The following is a 22,109-nucleotide window of genomic DNA, read 5'->3' as shown; positions in this document are numbered from 1 at the left end:
GGATAGCCTAAAAATGTGAAACAAAGTTGGTTTTGTGTATGTAGCTCAAATGGTTCAAAAGATGCCGTCAAATAGTTAATTAACACTAATTATGCTAATTTGCATATGAACTTTCGGCAAGCACCCCTAATAATTAAAGCTGCAAACAGCGTTGACGGGCTTCAGCTGTGTGCAACATTGTGCCACACATTGCCTAGAATAATCTACTTTTGTACACCCTAACACGCTTGCCATACATCATAACCCAGGATGGAACATCACGCATTTCGGAACATTGTCCATGTACTTTTGTACCTATTTTGATTAATTTTGACTGTCCAAACGTCAATATCTGCACAAGAGCTTGGGTGATATGCATCAGCTTTGTTAAAGGGCATTGAGGTGCCCATATTGTTAAACCCAAGTCTTGACAAGATTATACTTAAGACTCTACAACAATGATAAAAGCTTTTTGCTTACCTTTGGCTGACACCAATTACACAATGCCAATTTGCACAAAACTACTTCGCTCTTCCATTTTCTAGTATTTAGCAATGGAACGTTAATTACCTACATGCATGCCAAATGCTAGCCAGCCAATTTTATGAGCCAAAATAACTACAACCAGCTACAACAAGAGTATGAAGCTTGAAGTTTCAATGCCTCTCACACTGCATGCCAATTGAGCCATATAGCCATAATTAGCTACAGCTGATATTTGACATGAAAAAAATACAAAAACTGCAGACTACCTCCCATGTAAGTTACTAGATATTGATATTATTTGCTTTTGTTTTTACAATAATGCCTTACTTTTAACGTTACATTATATCTAACTAGGAAGGTAAAACTATTTCCATGGCCTGGTGTCCGTAATGTAATCTGGGCTGGATGTCCCTGGATAAACATGTATATCTTTACGCTTATTTGACACGTAGGGACACATTCAACCAACTGTGAGGTATGAGTCATTGGCTAAGGACAATTCTAAAGAAAAACCTATGCTGTTGATAACCCTCCAGCCTGAGCGGAATGTTCGATTTCTTATTGGATAAAATCCACGTGTTGTATTAATGAGTATAATTTGGTGGGGAAACACCTAATGTGAAAATATAATACATCTTAAGCTGAGAAACAGCCCATTCAAACGGAATGTCATACAATAGCAACCCAGTCAGTGAACTGTTGATTGGTTCATAAATAATCCCTGGGGAAATGTGCATATTGGACAAAATCGATAATTATTTTCCCCAAACAACTGCCATTTAAACACCTTTAAACTGAGTCTTGCTCATTTTGTAAGGTGAAATATTTTTTTTATCAGAATAGAAATACATGATACTGTTAACAAGTTACAGACATTTCATTGATTGATGGTATTTATCAAAAATTCTACAGAAGATTTCATAATCAGACTTTCTAAACTGAATCTATACACTGATGAGCCAAAATAATATTACCAATCACAGGCGAAGCAAGTAACATTGATCCTCCAACACGGGCACATGTCAAGTTCTGGGTAGATTAGATGGTAAGCAAACTCATAGTCAATGTGTTGGATGCAGGAGAAATGGGCAGGAGTAAAGACCTGGCCAGATGACTGGCTCAGAGCATCTCTGCAACGGCAAGCCTTATTGTCCGAAAAGGGACAAACCACAAGCCGGTGACAGGGTGTTGGGCATCCAAGGGTCATCGAAGTGTGAGGGCAACAAAGGATATCCTGTCGGGTCCAAACCAACAGAAGGTCTATTGTGGCACAAGTCACTCAAAAATGTAATGACGGTAATTGGAGGAATGTGTCACAACCAGTGTTGGGGGTAATACATTACAAAGTAGTCAGAGTACTTTTCAATGGAAACGAGTAACGGAACACGTTAGTTATTTAATTAAAGTAACCGCTTACTACTTAATTTTTCCAATAAATAACACTCTACTCAATTTCGCTGCATCCAAAGTAGCTTTACCTAGCATTTATTCTCCAGGAGCAAAGGGCAACAAAATGATGCAAACATGGCAGCAACAGCACTTCCTGCTGAATGATACACATACCAAAGCCATGCGAAGACTGTACATATAGGCTCTTGAATAAACTAGACCTGAAAATGTGGAGGCACTTACAATACAAAATACTTTATTGATTTAAGAGATTCTTGATTAGAGAACTAAACGCAAATATTGTTTCTTATTATGGTATATGATTACTTGAGGTAATAGGATTGGTCACTTGCTGTATAATGATTAATAATGTTATATCCTGATGTCTGTCACTGACCATGCAATAACTGACTATGTAATTATGCTCTGTGTTCTGCTGTGAAAGTCAATTTGACATTTTACTTTTAATGTAATTAAACTTAAATGAAGCATACGTGACTTAATATCAGCATACCTTCAACTTAAATACACACATTTGCTTTCTATTACAAATATTCCATAATTTGGACTATATCTGACTGATGTTAACTACTTCAAACGTCTACCTCTCCAGAACCACTTGCCTAAATGGTACCAGCTTCAGTATATATTCTCTTTGTACCCATGTTTTTAAACACAAGTCTTAACAGGATTTTATCTCAAACAATATGGCCGCTATGAGACATTGAGCTTCCTTAAATGTTTTTTCTCATCCATCAGTGCCACCATTAGGCCAAAGTGAATCATTCTTTACTGCTTAGCTAGATTCATGTCCCTCAGCATGTGTGTGATATATCATCACTTTAAGTCAAATGGATCAAGAGGTATCAACCATTACAAACATTTGCGTTTTATAGTGCCCTCGTATGGTTGAGCTGAAAGTGCCTTCATATATTGATCCTTGAGATTGTTTTGAACATGGGTACCAATGCATATTTTACAATATGAATATCTGTGTCTTATTTATATGCATTTATGTACCAGGCCATACCCAAGAAAATGTTTATTGGTCAATGGCGACCATGTTTATAATGGAGATTGTGATGACAAATGTATACTTAACTATATTAAGTAAAGAATGGGAAACAGGGTTAGATCAAGGAGACTGTTTTGGCCTATTTTTGCGATTGCATGAGCCCTCAAGTAAGTGCCAAACCCTCTCATTTAGATTTACAATTTATGTAGGTTTTAGAATATAACAGGTTATCCTGAGGATGGCCAAAGAATGCTCACCATAATCCAGAAAAAAAACAACTGCCCACTCTTAAGGAAGTAGGTGTGGAAGTTTTTGTTATTTGCATTCACAGAAGAATTCATACTAACCTCAAAAACAGGATGGCCTGAAAAAATTCCAAAATAGCCTACAGAGTTCTGGAAAAGGTTACAAATAAGACGAATATTAACATTTATCAGTGATGATTCGAGAAACGTGTGGCTTTTTTTTTTTCTGTGGAGGGGTGTTATGTTTTGGGATATACAGTTAGGTCCGGAAATAATTGAACACAGACACATTTTGTTATTTTGTCTGTTTACCTAAATATATTCAAGTTACAGTTAAAGTGCAGTCTTTCAGCTTTAATCTGAGGGTATTCACATCCAAATTGGTAAAAGGTCTGGTGTTGATTACAGGTGTGGCATTCACATTTGTAAGCTTTTGCTGTGAACCCACAACATGCGGTCAAAGGAGCTCTCAGTGCAAGTGAAGCAGGCCATCCTTAGGCTGCAAAAAGGAAATCCATCAGTGAGATAGCAGGAACATTAGGAATGGCCAAATCAACAGTTTGGTACATTCTGAGAAAAAAATAACACTTTCGTGATTGTCCATGAAAGACAACAGTGGTGGATGATCGTAGGATCCTTTAAATCGTAAAGAAAAAACCCTTCACAACAACCAGCCAAGTGCCCTGGTTGCTTGGCGTCAGGCCAAATAGGTAATTGATGGGTAGCCGTGGATTCCTGCCATACAGGAGATGGTAAGGTGCAAATCCAGTTGGTTCACGAAGCGTGCAGATATACACGTGGACAACTCTTGCAAGGGAACTCTTCCAATCAGATTTGGCTTCATCTGTTAAGTTTCTCAGCATTGATAGCAGAGTTCTATTAAAATGCTCCACCTGCTTGTTTCCCTTGCGTGTGGTACGTCAGGGCCGATAGCCTTGAATACCATAGTACTTGTTCTCAAACTCCCTGCCCCGGTCTTGGTGTAATTTAGTAGGGAACCCAAACATCAGAACACCATATAGCCTGTTCTTTTCTCTTGACCAGACAGATAGCTCACAGTGGTGGTCTCGACCTTTGACAACTGTGATGGCAATTCCATCGATTAGAACTCTTGAAAGAGGAAGTACAGAGACAAAATTCCCTTGGCACAGTTTATTTGCAAATAGAGAGACGCGTCAAAATGCTTATAAAATAATCATCCGAGGAGCCTCTAACTTAATACATGACAATCATCAGTACTTATAGTGGAAAAAGGGGTGCAGTAAGATGCTGCCCATCTGTCTTGTGTCACATAGGTTTTTACCCAAAGGGGCGGGCTGTCCCCCCACCTTATCCTTCCTGCCATAATGTTTATTGTAGTATTTACCTAAAGGGGCCAACTGACCTTAATTCCCTCCAAGGATCACATTCCTAAGAAACAAAGGACTGATACACTTCTTGGTCTAGGCAGAAAAACAGATGGTCAGAGTACCTAGTAATCCTCTGATATTATACAGACATGTTTGTCACAATAAAAGAGAATAGTTACATACCAGGCAATAGAAAAGCAGACATTTCTCAAATGCACCTTAGTTCAACATTTCCATAACACAACTGGCCATGACGTAATCTCTTACTTTTCCTATCATAGGATCTTGACTCTACACTTCTTTCAGCTGCTCTTCAGATGTCTGCTACTGGTGATAACATGCTTTTGCTCTTTTCATTACTGCACACTGCATCGATTGTTTTTGGACACATCTAGGGCTCTGGTTCCTCTGACTGGAGATACAGAGCTTGTGTAATATTGGTTATCACCTCTGGCTGGGCTTTTGGATGTCTAGGGGCATCCGTGACAATCCATCGGCATCTCCATTGCTTCTTCCTGGCCGGTACTGTATTGTAAAATAGGAGACAGCTAACTCAGCCACCCAATGGTGTGATGATGTCCGTATATTTACTAAGTAGGCAAATTAACTGATTTCTCTTTGATTCTTTAGCAGGTACTTTTGCAAAAATGCACATTTCTTTTAGCTGACATAATTGCAGTTGCAACGATTTCTCACTCACTCGATCCTGCAAACTCTCCTGCTCCATCTTCTCTGTGCTTCCTACCAAGGGTTTTGCCCGCAACGATCAGTTAATCAAAGTCTGTTTTACTCCACTATTTTCATCCATTTCATAGCTTAGTCAGTCCTCCTGGCTAGCTCGAATTTCAGCATGATTGATATATAACAGGTCACTTTATTTCGAGCAATACAATACAAAGTACAGGAGCACATGAGTTCGGTGCCCTCTTGCCTCATTGCTAGCTCATGGACAAATTATTGGTCCTGGGTATTACGCACCTATAAAACTAGTTTTCTTCTAACATGAAATCTCATACACTAGTTCACTTTCTTAATATATACACATAATTCCACAAAGGATAGACATTCACCAATCGTATTCAGTGTAATTAGGGAAATAGCTAATTTGCTCACATATAGTCTCGGCCATTATCTCACTTTACAGACAGGTGAAAGTTATAACTCATTTATTATACATATCAGTTAATCATTTCATTACGTTGAAACACAAACACAATGTTGCTCACCTGCAAATATAGGAACATGTGAGTTTGGCACCCTCTTGCCTCATTGCTAGCTCATGGTCTAATTATTGATCATTCGTATTCTGCACTTGAACTAAAACCCCAGGGCTGCCTGCACATTGCCTGACCATATTCCTCCTGGTACAATACCTCTGCATTACAGTATGTGAATATCCCACTTATGCCAAAAAACATATTGCACAATATTAATCATAAGGACTATGAATTGACAAATAATTTAAGGGGGACCGCTAACTTTCCAACAGGGTCCCTCACTAACAGCGATATTGGTCCTGAAAATTGAAGGAAATGTTCACTGACAGATAAAAGTTGAGCAATACACCGTATCCAGTCCTTTAAATCCAAGCCTGATATGTTCGTAATACCTCAGGTGTGTTTCTTGTAAGTATGAAATACAGTGGGGAGAACGAGCTCTTGATACACTGCCAATATTGCAGGCTTTCCCACTTACAAAGCATGTAGAGGTCTGTAATTTTTATCATAGGTACACTTCAACGGTGAGAGACGGATTCTAAAACAAGAATCCAGAAAATTACATTGTATGATTTTTAAATAATTAATTTGCATTTTATTGCACAACATAAGTATTTGATCACCTACCAACCTACCAACCGTTTTTATTTAAGAAGCCCTCCTGTTCTCCACTCATTACCTGTATTAACTGCACCTGTCTGAACTCGTTACCTGTATAAAAGACACCTGTCCAAACACTCAAACAGACTCCAACCTCTCCACAATGGCCAAGACCAGAGAGCTGTGTAAGGACATTAAGGATAAAATTGTAGACCTGCAAAAATACAGAAAGTCACATTGTATGATTTTTAAGTAATTAATTAGCATTTTATTGCATGACATGATATGATACATCAGAAAAAAACACAACTTAATATTTGATACAGAAGCCTTTGTTTGCAATTACAGACATCATACGTTTCCTGTAGTTCTTGACCAGGTTTGCACACACTGCAGCAGGGATTTTGGCCCACTCCTCCATACAGACCTCCAAATCCTTCAGGTTTCGGGGCTGTCGGTGGGCAATACAGACTTTCAGCTCCCTCCAAAGATTTTCATTTGGGTTCAGGTCTGGAGACTGGCTAGGCCAATCCAGGACCTTGAGATGCTTCTTACGGAGCCACTCCTTAGTTGCCTTGCTGTGTGTTTTGGGTCGTTGTCATCCTGGAAGACCCAGCCACGACTCATCTTTAATGCTCTTACTGAGGGAAGGAGGTTGGTGGCCAAGATCTCGTGATACATGGCCCCATCCATCCCCCCCTCAATACGGTGCAGTCGTCCTGTCCCCTTTGCAGAAAAGCATCCCCAAAGAATGATGTTTCCACCTTCATGCTTCACGGTTGGGATGGTGTTCTTGGGGTTGTACTCATCCTTCTTCTTCCTCCAAACACGGCGAGTGGAGTTTAGACCAAAAAGCTCTATGTTGGTCTCATCAGACCACATGACCTTCTCCCAGTCCTCTTCTGGTCATTGGCTAACTTCAGACGGGCCTGGACATGCTCAGGCTTGAGCAGGGGGACCTTGCGTGCGCTGCAGGATTTTAATCCATGACAGCGTAGTGTGTTACTAATGGTTTTCTTTGAGAATGTGGTCCCAGCTCTCTTCAGGTCATTGACCAGGTCCTGCCGTGTATTTCTGGGCTGATCCCTCACCTTCCTCATGATCATTGATGCCCAACGAGGTGAGGTCTTGCATGGAGCCCCTGACCGAGGGAGATTGACCGTCATCTTGAACTTCTTCCATTTTCTTATAATTGCACCAACAGTTTATTGTCTATTGTCCTGTAGCCCATCCCAGTCTTGTGCAGGTCTACAATTGTATCCTTAATGTCCTTACACAGCTCTTTGGTCTTGGCCATTGTGGAGAGGTTGGAGTCTGTTTGATGTGATTTTCTGGATTCTTGTTTTAGATTCGGTCTCTCACCGTTGAAGTGTACCTATGATAAAAATGACAGACCTCTACATGCTTTGTTAGTAGGAAAACCTGAAAATTTGGCAGTGTATCAAATACTTGTTCTCCCCACTGTAGGACAAAGATTGCAAATGGGCAAGACCCTTGTCTTTCTTTAATTTTTGGTTTAAACCCTATGTTTCACAGACATTGATTAAGCCTAGTCTAGAAGTAAAATCTACTTCAATAAATAGAAAACTCCATTATTGTTGTTCTTTCAGTCCTAGACTAGTCCTAGCCCGGCCCTACATGGTTCACCCTTGTTTGCAGTTGTTTTGTTTGTGTTCCAATAAAAACATTCTTGAGCAGTGTCCCCACCTTCCCCCCCTTAAAATATTTCCTCCATCTACCCGGACTTAAGCTCAGTACATTTGGTTGGGATTCAATGAATTAAATTTGTCTCATGGTTTTATGTATTTATATTTTAGTCATTTAGCAGACAATGTTATCCAAATGACTTACAGAAGCAATTGTGTAATTGTCTTGCTCAAGAACAGAACCAAGATTTTATTTTTCACCTTTCCGGCTGAGGCCTTCAATCTAACAATCTTTCAGGTTGCCTAGCAGTTAGTGTGTCAGACATTTGTTATTTTTATGCTGATGTAAGTCTGGGCGGAGACTTGACCTTTCTTGGAAAACTTGACATTCCAGTTTCTATGGTTTTAAAATGTTTGCACTTGTCCAACAACTGAACGATTTCATAAGCCTTTCATCAGTTAATTAAATAGTATTCAAAATGCTACAGAACTGCCTGCCAAATAACTGTGAAGGTATATTGTATGCATCTTAGTTTTATATTTGTTATTAATTTGGAACTGTTCTATAACATACTTTGACTTTGAAGATGTGAAATATAATGTGCAGGTCTTTTAGGAAAAACAATCCACTTTTCAGAGAAATGTTTACGGAAGGAAAATGTACAAGGATAACAGGATAAGATATATCTCCTTAAATTCATTAAATACAATCTCTCATTCAAGATGCCATAGCTGCCTTCCCCTCAAAAAATTACTTTACTAAGATTTTGTATGCAAGCCAGCTAAGCTCCCCCTCTCCGCTCCAAAAAAACCCAAATAAAAAATGACAAAACTCAAAAATATAATGTGTTGAATGAAAACGTTAATTACTGTTTTTTTGGGTAGTTGTTTTTGTTTTTTGGGAATGGGGTTGTATTCAATGTAAAATATAGGGATCTATATAAAAAATATAAACCTGATTCCAAAAAAGTTGGGACACTACAATTGTGAATAAAAACAGAATGCAATGATGTGGAAGTTTCAAATTTCATTATTTCATTCAGAATACAACATTGATGACATATCAAATGTTTAAACTGAGAAAATCTATCACTTTAAGGGAAAAATAAGTTGATTTTAAATTTCATGGCATCAACACATCTCAAAAAAGTTGGGACAAGGCCATGTTTACCACTGTGTGGCATCCCCTCTTCTTTTTATAACAGACTGCAAACGTCTGGGGACTGAGGAGACAAGTTGCTCAAGTTTATGAATAGGAATGTTGTCATATTCATGTCTAATACAGGGTTCTAGTTGCTCAACTGTCTTAGGTCTTCTTTGTCGCACCTTCCTCTTTATGATGCGCCAAATGTTTTCTATGGGTGAAAGATCTGGACTGCAGGCTGGCCATTTCAGTACCCGGATCCTTTTTCTATGCAGCCATGACATTGTAATTGATGCAGTATGCGGTCTGGCATTGTCATGTTGGAAAATGCAAGGTCTTCCCTGAAAGAGACGACGTCTGGATGTGTTGCATATGTTGTTCTTGAACTTGGATATAACTGTCAGCACTGATGGTGCCTTTCCAGATGTGTAGGCTGCCCACGCCACATGCACTCATGCAGCCCCATACCATCAGAGATGCAGGCTTCTGAACTGAGCGCTGATAACAACTTGGGTTGTCCTTGTCCTCTTTAGTCCGGATGACATGGCGTCCCAGTTTTCCAAAATGGACTTTAAATTTTGATTAGTCTGACCACAGAACACTTTTCCACTTTGCCACAGTCCGTTTTAAATTATCCTTGGCCCAGAGAAAACGTCTGCGCTTCTGGATCCTGTTTAGATACGGCTTCTTTTTTGACCTATAGAGTTTTAGCAAGCAATAGCGAATGGCACGGTGGATTGTATTCACCGACAATGTTTTCTGGAAGTATTCCTGAGCCAGAGCTAGAGGAAGTGTCTAGGGAGAGGGAAGTCTGGGCATCTCTGCTTAGACTGCTGCCCCCGCGTCCCGGCCCGGATAAGCAGAAGAAGATGAATAAATGAATGTATTCCTGAGCCCATGTTGTGATTTCCATTACAGTATCATTCCTGCAGTGCCGTCTGAGGGCCCGAAGATCACGGGCATCCAGTATGGTTTTCCGGCCTTGAACCTTACGCACAGAGATTGTTCCAGATTCTCTGAATCTTTGGATGATATTACGCACTGTAGATGATGATAACTTCAAACTCTTTTCTCTGAGAAACTCCTTTCTGATATTGCTCCACTATTTTTCCCCACAGCATTGGGGGAATTGGTGATCCTCTGCCCATCTTGACTTCTGAGAGACACTGCCACTCTGAGAGGCTCTTTTTATACCCAATCATGTTGTCAATTGACATAATAAGTTACAAATTGGTCCTCCAGCTGTTCCTTATCTGTACATTTAACTTTTCCGGCCTCTTATTGCTACCTGTCCCAGCTTTTTTGGAATGTGTAGCTCTCATGAAATCCAAAATGAGCCAATATTTGGCATGACATTACAAAATGTCTCACTTTCAACATTAAATATGTTATCTATATTCTGTTGTGAATTAAATATAAGTTTATGAGATTTGTAAATTATTCCACTCCTTTTTTACTCAGAATTTGTACAGTGTCCCAACTTCTTTGGAATCGGGATTGTACATGCTCTACTCTTTTTATTTGATTAAAAGTTATACCCAAATTAACCCCATATATTTTATGAATGTAATAGGTTACGTGTAAAAACAAAATGGTTGATTTCTATGCTAGTGACTCACACCAAAGATTAAAATACACCACTGGAAATGCAGTACTCTCAACTTTCAGCAGACACCCTGGTCACCCATATATTAGACCATTCTCATATCAGAATGAATTTAAGCAGATTGGATGAAGCAGATGGGTTTTGTCTATACTTGTGCTCATGATGTTTGGTGGTTTATAGCCTGTTTAACCACAGATGTCAAATTGGCTTTATATTTGCACATTCAACAGACATTCGCCCATAGCCATTTTAAAAAATAAATAAATAACCTATTCATTGATTGACATATACACATCAATCAACATCTGATTTATTCTATAAATGCCTGGCATACTTTTACAACCGTTATTTTCAATAGAAATTCTACTTGGGATTTAGTAGAAATTCCTGAAATCTGAAAATTGGGCAACTATATCTATTATATCTATATCTTAATCACTGATTGACGTATACACATCAAAAACATCTGTTTTATTCTATAAATGCCTGGCATACTTTCTTAAATAGGCAAGTTTCCTGACCTCCATGGAGGCCAGATGAGATTGGAGGTGTGGCCTTGCAAGACTAGGGTCTTTGTGACTTAATACCACTGTACAGTGTTTTATTTCTATGTGAGTTTGCCTCCTACCTCTGAGAGACTTTTCCCATCATAGTATAACATATAACTTTACATATAATTTATTTAGTCCCAAAATTGTGCTAGTAGATACTCTACAGATTGTCAACTGATTATCTGTAACATATTTACTTTCTACTAACCCTAACCTGTATCTATATCCTAAACTTTATTCTATCCCTAAACTTAACCCTTACCCTAAACCTTATGCTATACCTAACCTTAGCAAGCGGTTGTTTATCAACTGATAGTTAGTTTTTTAGGTTTGTTGAAAGTTGGATGAAAATATTACTATCTATAGAACATCTACAGATGGAAATTGGGACTGTTAAAATAAAGTGTAACCACATTTTTACATGACTATGTTTTATGTACTAATATTTGTTTCTGTGGCGTTTTCTTTTTCAGAACAGACCCCTGCATCTCCAACTAGCTGGGGAATATAGAAATAAACATAGACTAACACACAAAAACATACACAAACCCTATCACTCAGTGCCAAAGAATGTCAAAACCCTCAATGCTGATCCATCCATTAATTCTAATAGTTTTTTACTTTTAACATTTCACTTGCATCCACTTAAACCTCTTCTGTATTACAATGATATGTACTGTGGTTTAAATATATGTAAATGTTTTGCATGCATGTATATACATTTTTCCTCCTCAGTTTAAGTAGCAAACAAATTACATGATGAAATTCGGTTTAACATCTTTATTAAGTTAGAACTTAATCTGTCTGTTAAATTGGTCAACACTGAAATGTCACTTGTCCAACGGTAGACATACAAGAAACTATCTTGTGGTTTAGTGTGGTCCGTTGTCTAATCCACTTCATCAAGTGTACATGTATTACTGTAGCATGGGTTTGAATCTGGCCCACTACTCTTAAAGAAAAATTATTTCTACATTTACATTTCAGCCATTTAGCTAATACAAAACAACTTTCTCTTCTATCGTTACCAGAGTCTCTATTCAATAAAGCACAGATGCCTTAATATGTACAGTAATACACACACACAGGATGACATCCTGTGTACCTCAGTTGGTAGAACTTGGTGCTTACAATGCTAAAGTGGTGTCCAACAAAGTTATGAAAATGTATGTACTCCCTCAGGTATGTCACTCTGGATAAGAGCATCTTGTAAAATCACTTAAATATGAATGTAATAATGCAAAGGTTTATATGCTTGTTATTATATTTTCTTAAATTACCAATAAGTACAAATGTGCAAAGTTTTGATAAAATACTGAATACTCACAGTCACTGTTTAATTCTGAAGAAACACTGTAATTTTGGTAAATTTTTTAATGTGAAGCTGTCTTCTAAAAGTTTACTTGGACTTGTTACAACGTTTAAGTAATTCAGTAATATCTCGACCATCACACTAGAGGAGCTTTGGAGCTTTAAAGTGTAGAGGACAGTTTTTGTCTTATACGTTTTTTTTTATCTGTTCATCATTTGAACCAACTTCCAGAAATAAAGTTAGTTTTAGCTAGTTTTGGTTCTTTTACATGAAACGTGAATAAGAAGCTAGTTTGTGGTCACTTCTGAACTATTATTTTCTGTTTGTCTGTGTGCACTGACCAATTGTTTTTCGGTTGAAAATGTTATATTTAACAATTAAGATTGTTTATGTTGTCTGATGGTTTGTTTTTTGTTGTTAATATGTTCACCTAAGTTAATTTCTCTTTTGGCAGAATCTGGCACAATACATCTTATCAAGTGTACTCAATCATGTTTGGTTTTAAACTATCCCTGTTCAAATACATGTAATAATAAAAATGAAATCTAATTCAAAGAAGTAAAAATGTGATGTATGTTTAAAGTACAGTGACCACTGTTTCTCTTGTGAGAAACGCATGTTCTTCCATACCATGGCAGGGAGTTGTTGGTGGTGACCTGTTGTGGTTGAGAGGGAGGGCCTAGGGTGGGGTCAGGCCCTGGACACTGGGGGGAGAAATTCACTCTGGTCAGTCAGACTTGTGAAAATGTGCCATTATAGTGCCATTATACATATGTGTTGCAAGGCATTTTCTCACCATGCAACACATGTTTCGGTAAAGGTCACAATAAGGATATGGTAGAGAACATTATAAAGGTACATACAGTGAGCACCATAATTCATTGGACCATTTGTTTGTTATTTTGGTTCGAGTTTGAAAGAATACAATGAGAATGAGGTTGAAGTGCTCACTGTCAGCTTTCATTTGGGGGTATTTTCATACATATCAGATGAACCGTTTAGAAATGATAGAACCTTTTCTAAACAGTTAATCTGATATGTATCCTTTCAAACACTAAAATGCTTGAGTACAGAACTAAAATAACAAACAAATGGTCCAATGAATTATGGTGCTCACAGTATCTTCACTGCATGAACTGACATAGGGAACATAGAATCCCTATAATCTTCTGTGCCTGCTGTAATCCCCTGATTTCAGTATGTAATCACTGTCTTATCCATAAAAACTTGTGGAGTTTATTTATAGTTTTGGTCAGGATAATTGTATAAGATTGTATTAATGAAAAGTATTGGAAATATACTTATTTCGGATTGAGTGCAATATTAGCCAGTAGTGCGAGAAATAAATTGCGAGAACCTAGATTGGCTCACACATTACGCCTCAGATAACAAAGTCTTCCAAGCTGGTACATCTGCCGAGGTAACCAGGCAGAATGTTGGAGTGTGACAGTTAATGAGAATGAAAATCTGTGTCAAAATGGGAGACAGAGTACAAGTCTCCTTTGGGAGATTGAGAACGAGTTGGAGGGAATACAGTAACTGCAACATCCGCAAATCAGCAATATGACCTACAGTACCTAGGAATGTTATTTTCCTTGCGTAGAGTAGCAGGGGCCTGTGTGGCCGACTTGAAATTATGACCAATGGTGGTGGATGTCATGATGCAGGGCAATGTGGTAGAGTGGTATTGAAACTTGTATTGAAACTTCCTGTCTAATCTTACAACAAAACCGTGGGTGTCTAAGATAACTCCCTTAACTATTTAAGTGTTATTTGGGAACCATTTTAGCAAAGCATCATGTTGTGTTCCTCAGGTAAGGGCAATATAATAATATCTTGGTTAGGGTTGTATCTTTTGGCAGGCAAAACAATGTTTCCTTCCATTGCCCACCATCGATGACTCAACAACTTTTACTAGTTATACTTCAAAATGCCAGATAGGTGCAGTTCCATTGGATGAGCTAACTGCATATATATTGTATTTGCAATCATATCTACATGTAATCATTGTAATGAATGACATGGTCTGTTTTTGTCTGCACTGATGCAACCAACTCCAATGGCCTAACTCAGCTTTCTAAACCTCTCTTGTTCAACATATAATGTTAGCTAAATTAATAACAAAGTTAATAATACAGGAGAAAATCACACCAATCCAACATTCCCCACTGCAACCCAGGCTGTCAATGGTGGGTCATTTAAACAGTAGGAATGGTTTACCTGACATTGGGAAAACCTATTACCTATATATTATTACTGGTACATTTGTCACATGATTTTGTGTTATAGTGGCTGCACTACGCTACACTGACCACAAATAGAAACAATGGTAATTTAGGAAAGTAAGCACTCAACTTCCCTTCGACAATGAAGAATTTCTTCTTCACCTCCAAAACAATTGTGTTATTGACCCACCCTGATTGAATGCACAGATAGCTGTGCGTACTTTTGTTTGCTTTCATTTTGGCAGCAGTGAAAGGAGATGGATTCTCCACAAGGTATATAATTGTATATGTACACATCCCCAAAGTTCAGCTCCGGCAGGGATGTCGCTGTTTTTAACAATATAAATAATGCAGCAGGTACTGTATATAGGCCACAAGTGCATAAGACTTGCATTTATTTTTTTCATGTTTTGCGAAGGGGATCTAAACAGTAATGGGCTGTAAAATTAAACAATTTGACCGGCTTGTGCTGTAGCGCCATATAATTCCCAGTGTTAGCCGCCATGTTTTAACAGTTTTTTGCCAGGCTGTCAATCATGTGACTGAAAACTATGAATTGGTCTCTTCAGTTCCCTAATGCTTAGTGTGTTTTGTGAAAAGAAGAGGTGATCCAACACAGTGGTAAACAACGTTTAGAACAAGACCTAGAGTTTGAGACATGATATGCAGTGATGGCATGTGCTTTTGTTTTCATTATAGGTGAGCTATAAAGTATTAAATGCATATAGTGTTGTATCTAAATAAGGGGTGTCCAAACAGTTCCAAGTGTCTGCAGGAGGGCCGAGTGTCTGCAGGTTTTCGCTCTCACCTTGTACTGGTTTGACTAATTAGGTCACTAATTGGTTAGTTTCTACCCTGACCTGGTTGTTTATGTGTGAACTGGGAACAAATGTATAGGAAAAACCCCAAACCCGCAGACCCTCTGCCCTCCGTGGAACCGTTTAGACACCCCTGCTATAAATGTATGCTCTGAGAATTAGTTAGTGTATCACATCACTGAGACCTTGAGTTTGAAACATATGGCATGCGGTAACCACGTGCTTTTGTTTTCATTACAGTAATAAGGAACCTATATCATGCTTGGAAATCTGTGTAATTATTCAAGTGTGTAACACATGTAACCTCATATTCATACCTCACTGAAATACTAACAGGCGAAAGGCATCAATATAGTTTCTGTAGACTGAGACCAACTAACAAGAAACCAGACAAATCCTCTTTTGCCACTGGCCGTTTTATTATTTAATGGGCCATTCGTGAATGACATTGATACAGTTAAACTGACTAACGTTTCTTACTTAGTTTACCTCCACCATAAATAGTGGCTATGTAATGCGTTTGTAATGCAAATTAATTATTTAAAAATCATACAATGTGATTCCGTCTCTCACAGTTGAAGTGTACCTATGATAAAAATTACAGACCTCTACATGCTTTGTAATTAGGAAAACCTGCAAAATTGGCATTGTATCAAATACTTGTTCTCCCCACTGTATACAACTGTAGTGCAATGTAAAAGTGACACGTGTACATAATATAAGGGGCAAATGTGCATGATATAAAGTGACAGGTGTGCATGGACTATGGATGGAAGGGAAGATTGAGTAGGCTGCCGGATTGAGTAGCCTTACAGCCTGTGGCTTTGTTTTAGACTGAATTCTCGGTGTAGAGATCTTGCAGGGATGGCAGGTGCTTTTTGATGCTAACCTGATGTTGTGAACTCTCTCTACTACATAAGAACATATTTTTTTCTTTCATGGCAAAAAAACTTACTTTATTCTATCATTCGTGAATGACATTTATACAATAACTATCAAAAAGGCGACTATAACTATCATTTTCATCAAGTGAAAAGAAGAGAAAATTGTGGAATCTACCTGAAATAATTAATAAATGTTGTTACTCTCAATAGATTTTAACTTAGGTATTCCACATGTGAGGCACTATCTTTAAACATTACGCCACAGCATTACACGTTTCAGCAGTCACTAGACTCCACTGAGGATTGTGTTAAACTGACTAACGTTTCTTATTAAGTTTACCTCTGTATTGCTTTTGCCACTGGTCGTTTTTAACAGCTTATTAGCCAGTAATAGGCTTACTAGTATCTACTAAATTCCTAGGAATAATCATAAGAATTGAGCATTTGCTAGCGAGACTGAACATGAACTATTCCATGCCAGAAACAGTCGCAATATTACCGTATACAGTTTCAGGTTTTGGTTTTAGCCAGCAAAGTTTTCGTCAATATGGAATAATTCACAATGCGTTCTTCACTTCACCTGTGAGGACATACGAACTTGGGACCTATAGTTCACAAGTCCGCTTCTCCAACCACTACGCTATTTAACAAGGGTTAGTCAGTCAGTCAATTAGTCAGTCACTCACTCACGCACTCAGTAAGAGACATTCGCTCTTCTTAGTCAGCTCCGCTTATGTGGTCCGGGAAAAAGCATAGAATTTCATAACAGACGCAACGTTGATTTTATTTTCAATGTTTTTTAGGACTGCCAATAGTTTTGAAACCTATACTATTCTGTACTATTCAATACAATTGTGTTTAAAAAAATGTTGTGCTGTAATTAAAGTATAGGGCTCCCTTTTTGTTTGAGCCCAAAATATGACACATTGTTTGTGTTGTTTATTTTTTGCATTCACATTTCATTGATTTCATGAAGGTTGCACAAGTACTTGTTGAATTGTCTGGGTGGCTGATTTCCTTTCTCACATTTTGTCTGTTTACTCATTTGCTCAGTCCTTTCCAACCAATGTCATCCCCAACAGTCATTTTTTTTATTCATTCAATTGCACAATTCCTCCCATCACACAAGCATCAAACATTCTCGGACACACACACGTCTAATTCACTCATACATCCATTGTGAACACCAATACAAACACACATATGCAAACAGAGAGAGAGAGAAAGAGAGAGAGACTCGAAAACACATTACAGCAAGTCCCTAGTGTCTGTTAGTTTTTCTCTACTTGTATCCTGCCCATTCTGAAGATTTTGCATTTTATTTTTGTTTCCTGGTTCCTTGTGTTTGGCAGCCCTGCACTGCACATATACAGCATCATGGCATATTTGGTTATTTGAAATGGATACTAGAGCCTCCCCCCCTCCCACTTTGACAAAATAGGCCACGTCTCCATCCGGTTCATTACTGCTATAAGGCAAACAACGCAAGGAGGCACCAGTACAATGTAGTTCTGTTTAATCAGGATCCATATCACAGAACTGGTAGGATCAAGCGGACAGAGATGTTTCCGGAAGCCTCAGGTACAACAAATGACTGAACTGATTCTGTTACTCTGGTAGGAGCCCAGTTGGTAGAGTATTGCACCAGGGTTGTGGGTTTGATTTCCACAGATTGCCAGTACAAAAAGTGTATGCTTACAGTACTGCACTCATACAGAAAAGACCTAGCAACAGAGAAACAACCTCTCCCTCAATGTCAACAAAACAAAGCAGCTGATGGTGGAATACATAAAACACCTTTTGATGCAAAATACAATAGGTCCTGAGTGTTCAGTCATGTTACAAAGATATATCTCTTTCCTTGTTTTTACATTTGTATTTCTTGGAATTACTATTCAAAACCCTTGCATACTGTAAAAGCATAATTGGAGAACATATGGTATCATAAAATGTAGATAAATTGTTACAGTATTACTTCTGCATTCATTCTGTGATGCAGTGGTAGAAAAAGATTGGCAATTGGTCAACAAACTCCACTGGGAAATTGTGGTAAGACTAACATCTAGCCATAGAAAACAAAAAACATTTTTAACAATGTAATGTTTGAACTTGTATTTTATAAAAAGGCCTATAGAGATGCTTCCTGTTTCTCTGTAGCTTCCTCTCTGCCTGTCTCAGCCTCAGAACTGAGCTCCACACCATTGTCTCATTAGTAGCCCACTGATTGTAAATCAAAAGTAATATGCAGCAAAGCTTATCACAGACTTTTTGTTTGCAGGTCAGTCATTAATGTCAACCAGGTCAATGGTTGTCATTATAAGCATAATTTCTGCACCCCTTTTCCGCATAAGCGGAGCCGGCCAAGAAGAGCGAATGTCAATGAGTGAGTAAATAACGTGGTAGTTAGAGATGCGGACTGCCATGCAAGGGACCTGTGTTAAAGACAGATAAAAACGTTGCTGGCTATAACCTTCACTAGCTAAATTTTATATTTTTATTTTAAGCCTAAAATAAAAATGTTTACGGTTACATTGCAACTATTTCGGGTGGATTTTCGAAGTACGCATCCATGCATGATTTTTGGGGTTATATACAGTAGTTCATAACCCCTTGTGAAAGAGGAGGGGACACAAAAAGTCAGTTATTGTCACCTATTTTGATTGACACAATAACTACGTCATTCACGAATGAAAGAAAAACGAACATTGTTGTGAAATGACATTAAAAAGCACAAAAATTATGCATTAGGATTTGTTCAGGGTAGACAAAAACTTAATCACCTATGTTGATAGTTATTGTATCAAATATAATTCACCAATGAAAGAAAACCTAACGTTGTTGTGCCATGAAATGAAATAGTTTTGGCAGTGTAAAGTTCATCTTCAGTCTCACTAGAAATTTCTTATGACTATTCCAAGTAATAAGTTAGTAGATACTAGTAAGCCTATTACTGGCTAATAAGTTGTTAAAAAGGCCAGTGGCAAAAGCAATACAGTCAGGCCGAACTAGGCTTGTGTGGTTCCTTTTTTTTTTCTTATACATATTCTTACAGTCTCACACACAAGAAACACAAAAGCTTACCACCTGACTGACTTTAGTTACCATGTTTTCACTCATTCTCCAAGAGTTATTTATGTTAATTAAGTGTGCAGGGACAAAACTACAGCTTTGTAGGCCAAGAATGAGCACTAGAGTGGATGACCAAAGAATGCTCATCATAATGAAGAAAACTTCTGTCTGACACATCAGGAGATAGGTGTAGGTAAGTCAGACACTACCATCGGAAGAATATTTCACCAGTAGAACTACAGAGATTAAACAAGATGGAAACCACTTATTAACATCAGAAATAGGATGGCCAGGTTACTAGCATGGTTAGCTTGGTAGCCTTCACCTAGCAGCGTTGGTTAGCTTGGCTAACATACGGCTATCTTAAATTAGCATTATCAAAGATGTTTGGAAAGGCATCACTGACACCAACATCTCTGACATATACTAGTTGTCATACACAACAGTTCACTAGCATTTAAATGGAACAAAATGGAGGGGAAACATTATTCCTAATGGGGGAGCCACACAGCCATGCTTTCATCATACCAGGTCTGTTGTTAGTTATGTGTACAGTCATGTTAAAAAGTAAGTACACCCTCCAGATTTTTTTTTCTCCATATTTGCACATATGGATATGTAACCTTCACTTTAACCCCACCCACATATAAAGGTATCTAATTTTACAAATGACACTGAAAGATGACTTGGCAGTGATTTATTCAACAAAAAGCAACAATAATCCAATTTAATAGTGTGGAAAAAACAAGTACAACCCTAGCTTTGATAACTTGTTGCCCCCTTTGCCTGAAATATCTTCCTGTTGCTGTTTCTTGCATCAACTGGAAGGAATTTTTGCCCACTATTTTTCACAGTACTGCTTCAACTGTGTCAAGTTCAAGGATTTCTTGCATACAGATTGAGATCTGGGCTTTGACTCAATCATTACATGATCCTCCTTTTCTTTGAGCCAATCTGTTGTAGCTTTGCATTTGAGTTTTGAATCACTGTCCTGTTGCAAAATGCATAATTCGTTCAGCTTCAGCCTTTTGACAGAATTGTATGGTACAACATGGAATTCAAGTTTACTCAATGATTGTACGTTGGCCAGGCCCTGTAGCAGCAAAGCATCCCCAAACCATAATGTCACCAGTTCCATGCTTAATGGTTAATGAGGTTCTGTTCGAATTCAGTGATTCGCTTTTGCCAAACATGACGTCTGGCATTGAAAACCAAATACTCCCTCTTTGACTCATCTGTCTACAACAAATTGATGCACAAAGTTACGATGCGGCATATACAGTGGTGCTCAAAACTTTGCATACCCTTGGAGAATTGGTAATATATGTACCATTTGTAAAGAAAGCATGAGTGAGCAGTCAAAACACATCTTATGGGATTCACATTCAACTGTAGGTCATACAGAATGGCACAATCATAAAACAAAACATAGCAACTAAGAAAAAAAATGAACTGACCCCTCTTCAAAAGTCTGCATACCCTTAGTTTTTAATACTGTGTATTGCCCCCTTTAGCTTCAATGACAGCGTGCACTCTTTTATACGAGTTGTTAATTAGGTCCTGAATTCTTGCTGTAACGAGGACACACGTGGAAGACGTGTGCCACCCCCCCCCCCGACGTAGTATTCGGCGTGCGCCATCGCTGGCCATCTAGTCACGCCGCTCCTCCTCCCACGGCACTGTCATGTCTTGTTATTGCACGCACCTGGTGTCCATTCCCTCATTAGGTTGCCTATATTAGTTCCTGTATTTCTGGGTGTCTTTGTGTGGTATTGTTCTATGTTTGATGTATTGTACTGTGCGATCTACAGAACACGGTATCCGTTTGTTTTGCGCTTGATGCTTCCTTTCTTTTGGAGACTGTGTACGGATAGTGTTCAGTTGTTTTTCCTGGAATTGGGAATATCTTATTACTTCGATAAAGAAATCGAACACGACAATTCCTGCATTTGGCTCCTTCTCCCTGCACACCACCACAACATCTATTACACTTGCAAAATGCCTCCAGATCATGCAAAGTCTTGGGTCATCTTGCCTGCACCGCATGTTTGAGATCTCCCCAGAGTGGCTCGATGATATTAAGGTCAGGAGACTGTGATGGCCACTGCAGAACCTTCGCCTTTTTCTGCTGTAACCACTGGAGGGTCAACAAGGCCTTGTGCTTAGGGTGATTGTCGTGCTGGAAAGTCAAAGAGCATTCCATGCGCAGCTTTTGTGCTGAAAAATTCAAATTGTCTGCCAGTATTTTCTGATTACACGCTGCATTAATCTTTTTTTTTGCTCCTTGAAACAACCACACAGTCTTTTTCCAGTGCAGCCTATATTTCTCCTGAGATTACCTGTGGGTTTTTCTTTGTACTTATTTTGACAGTTTTGGCTGAAATCTTTTTTGGTTGGTTTGGCTTGGTATCAAGAGAACACCACATTTTCCACTTCTTAATATGTGATAGAACAGTACTGACTGGCATTTGCAATATCTTTTTATATCCTTTTCCATCTTTATAATGGAACTTTATATCTTGTTATGCAGGTCATTTGGCAGTTCTTTTTGGCTCCCTATGGCTCAGTATTTAG

The 22,109-nt window shown here is 38.4% G+C and overlaps 1 protein-coding gene across 2 annotated transcripts in view; it reads left to right on the top strand.

Moving 5' to 3' along the window:
• The window catches only part of LOC105031630 (transient receptor potential cation channel subfamily M member 4), a 166,330-nt gene extending 153,280 nt beyond the window's left edge, over positions 1-13,050 (top strand). For both annotated transcript variants that reach the window (XM_034295076.1, XM_034295075.1), the window contains one exon: positions 11,701-13,050. In XM_034295076.1, the coding sequence (XP_034150967.1) occupies positions 11,701-11,725 (25 nt within the window). In that variant the 3' untranslated portion in view covers positions 11,726-13,050. The remainder of the gene's footprint in view (positions 1-11,700) is intronic.
• Positions 13,051-22,109: the final 9,059 nt, after the last annotated feature.

Source organism: Esox lucius, chromosome 11 (assembly GCF_011004845.1).
Source record: "Esox lucius isolate fEsoLuc1 chromosome 11, fEsoLuc1.pri, whole genome shotgun sequence".
NCBI lineage: Eukaryota > Metazoa > Chordata > Actinopteri > Esociformes > Esocidae > Esox > Esox lucius.
Note: the sequence above shows the minus strand (reverse complement) of the source record. Positions and strands in the feature narration are given on the sequence as shown.